The 2,994-nt window shown below is 35.0% G+C and overlaps 1 protein-coding gene across 1 annotated transcript; it reads left to right on the top strand.

The window, feature by feature from the left end:
- Positions 1-793: 793 nt before the first annotated feature.
- On the top strand, positions 794-2,307 carry LOC103133338 (B-cell receptor CD22-like; the record flags this gene model as incomplete). Its single annotated transcript, XM_007545109.2, has 4 exons — positions 794-866; positions 1,052-1,429; positions 1,689-1,988; positions 2,063-2,307. Coding segments are annotated over exons 1-4 (987 nt in total), but the record flags the coding sequence as incomplete, so codon positions are not given.
- Positions 2,308-2,994: the final 687 nt, after the last annotated feature.

Below are 2,994 nucleotides of genomic sequence, written 5' to 3'. Positions count from 1 at the left end.
AAAAGTATTTTGCACACAATCTTCAAAATGACGTGCTGAATAGACGTGTCAGGTTTGTATATTTAATTGATAAGACTTCATTTCGCTCACTTCTGTTTCTGGTGTTACTGTGTAACAATATTTAAATTTACAGAGCTAAAGCATTCAGATTTTGAAATTATAATCAGGACCTGTTATGTTTATGGATGATATATGACTTAAAATGCATTATTTTTCTGTGAATAGCAGTTTCACACTGTTACAAATATTTACAGAAAGCGTTTTCTTTGCTACTTCCCCGTCTGAACCACTATGATTGCGTCACAGAATTCAGGTGAAATGCATAAAATGTTGGTTTTTGAGGTAAAAAGAAAATGAAGAAGTTCTGAAAGGTACTGAGAAAAGATAAACACAAACATCATCACTGATATCTGTAAATGTCTTATACCAAACAGAAAACTTTATAATTTACCTGGACTAATAATTTCTGTTTTATTTGCTGACCATTTGGTAAGTTAATATTAATATGTTTTTGACCATTTTGATGATATCTGCTAAATTACTTTGTACAATGAGTTACTCTCAATTTCATGATCAAAAATCAAGTTTGATTTGAGTTTTATGTTTTTAAAGAGAAAGTGTTCATTTCATAATTCTAACCCAAAACAGTCAACCTTAAGATGGTGATTTTTTTTCATCAGAGGAAATTGAAAATGTGGCAAAAATGTAAAAGTTTTCATTGAGTTTATTAAATTTATGTCACCAAATTAAAGTTTTTAGTATGTTTCCATTGAAGATCATGAAGGATGACAATCAGAGACTGATGGCGGCTCTGTGTGAGAACATGCTGATAGTCAGTATGTTACTGAGTGTCTTATTCATTCCAGGTGAGATGTTTGTTCACTTCCTTTCATTTGGAGACTTTATGTGAATCATTTCTAGTCTGAATTATTCTGATGTAGTTCAAAGTTTCCATATGTAACATGATGCAGCTGAATCATGAGGATCATGAATTTTTTTATTCAGACAAATTTTGCTCCACATTATTTTAGTCATTTTTCTGTTTTTACAGGTAATTTGACTGATTGTCCCAATAAAGTCCTTATTGCTAACTTACCTGGAGAGATTGAAGCTCTGAGTGGATCTTGTTTGCAAATCCCATGTAAATTCAAATCAACACATCATACATATGACATCACTAAAGCCAAGAATGGAGTTTGGTTGCAAAATAAGACAACATTCAAGACCAATCCAGAGGCTGTAATTTTCAACAGCAGTGGATCAGTTAACAAAAATTCACTGAAAATGATTGGAAACCTCAGAGAGGAAGACTGCACCACTGTGTTTCCTGATTTAAAGACGAGTCATACTGACAGTTACTTCCTACGAATTCAGAGCTGGCCGTTCAGAGCAACAGATGTATGTCATCCTCTTCACATAACAGTTAAGGGTAAGAAGAAATATTACTTTTGATACCATATTATTCATTATATATTTTATAGTATCTTTATAGTCTCTTTTTCATTTTTTTCATATGAATTATTAAAACATAGTTTCAATGTGAATATCCAAACTATGGAACAATAAATTATTTGGGATTGGGATAAAATATATAGAAAAATGTCTGGAATTAAATGAAGCAGCTTAAATTTTAGAAACAGTTTATTATCTGGAGTATTTAACTGAAGATGTTTGATGTGAAACCCCAGATTCTCCTTGGAGTCCCAGCATTAATGTTCCCTCTGACCTGAAGGAGCATCAGTCTGTCACTGTAACCTGCTCAGCTTTCACTCCCTGTCCACACTCACCTCCTGAACTCACCTGGACTCTCCAACAAGACTCTTTCAATCAAACAGAGAAAAACACAGATGGAACCTTTACAACTAAAATCCAGGAGAACATCACTCTGTCAGACACACATGATGGATACAACATCAGCTGTTCTGCCAAATATCCTGTGATTGGAGGAAACAAGACAGCAGAGACAGAAGTGACTCTCAGTGTTTCATATAAGTGATCCTGTCAGCAGGTCATGGTTCAGCTGTTTGTGATCAATAAAGTTCATGTGTCTCATTTTCCTCAGATGCTCCTAGAAACACCTCAGCATCCATCAGTCCATCAGGTTTGGTGTCAGCAGGTAGTTTGGTGGAGCTGATGTGCTCCAGCAGAGCCAAACCTCCACCCAGATTCACCTGGTTCAGGAACAACAAAGATGGAGCCACTAATGTGTCTGTGGAGCAGGTTTACAGGTTCAATGGTACTCAGAGAGGAAAGTTTTACTGTGTGGCTACAAATCATCTGGGGAATCAGACTTCATCATTTATTCTCGTGAATATAATCAGTGAAAAGAGAGGTTAATATTTAACTTCATTAAGTCCATCATGTTTAAATATATTATTCTTATAATTACAGGTTTGAATATTTACTTATTGTGTTTTCCCAACATCCAACACCTGCAGTTCTTCGCTGGCTGTCCATTGTAGTCGGATGTAATTGTTTCATCTGTCTCATGGCTATTGTTGCTTTGTGAGTATCAATAGATAAAAAGCATCTAAGGTGTTTAGAAACACTGGCATTTCACCTTCATCTGATTATAAAGTAAGAAAGTGAGAACATTCGAGCTTGTGTGTTTTCTCCTAAAGTTTAATTGTGTACAGGTGAAAACTGGCATCTTCAAATCAATCCAATGTCTCTCCAGCTTCCTGAGTCCTTTTTTGTTTTCTTGATGTTTTGCCTCTTATCTATGTTTCATATCAGCTTTCATTCTTTATCTCAGTCTGAATTTTTCTGTTGTCTCATAAATCGCACCAGAATCATTCTGACATCTCTAATGTCCTCCAGGTTGTTCAAGTTCAGACATTCAACTCCTCAACAGACTAAGGTGAACAAAAAATTAACTTCTTTGCTTGGAAGTATCAAAACCATGAAGAAAAAGACTAAAACATCTGTATATTTTCTACAGAATGAAAGAAATGAGGCTCCTGCTGTTCCAATGACAGCTGAAAAGACAGAGGA

The sequence above is a fragment of the Poecilia formosa genome, unplaced genomic scaffold, assembly GCF_000485575.1.
Source record: "Poecilia formosa unplaced genomic scaffold, Poecilia_formosa-5.1.2 Scaffold2649, whole genome shotgun sequence".
NCBI lineage: Eukaryota > Metazoa > Chordata > Actinopteri > Cyprinodontiformes > Poeciliidae > Poecilia > Poecilia formosa.
The sequence above is the reverse complement of the archived record's forward strand: the minus strand, read 5'-3'. Positions and strand labels throughout refer to the sequence as shown.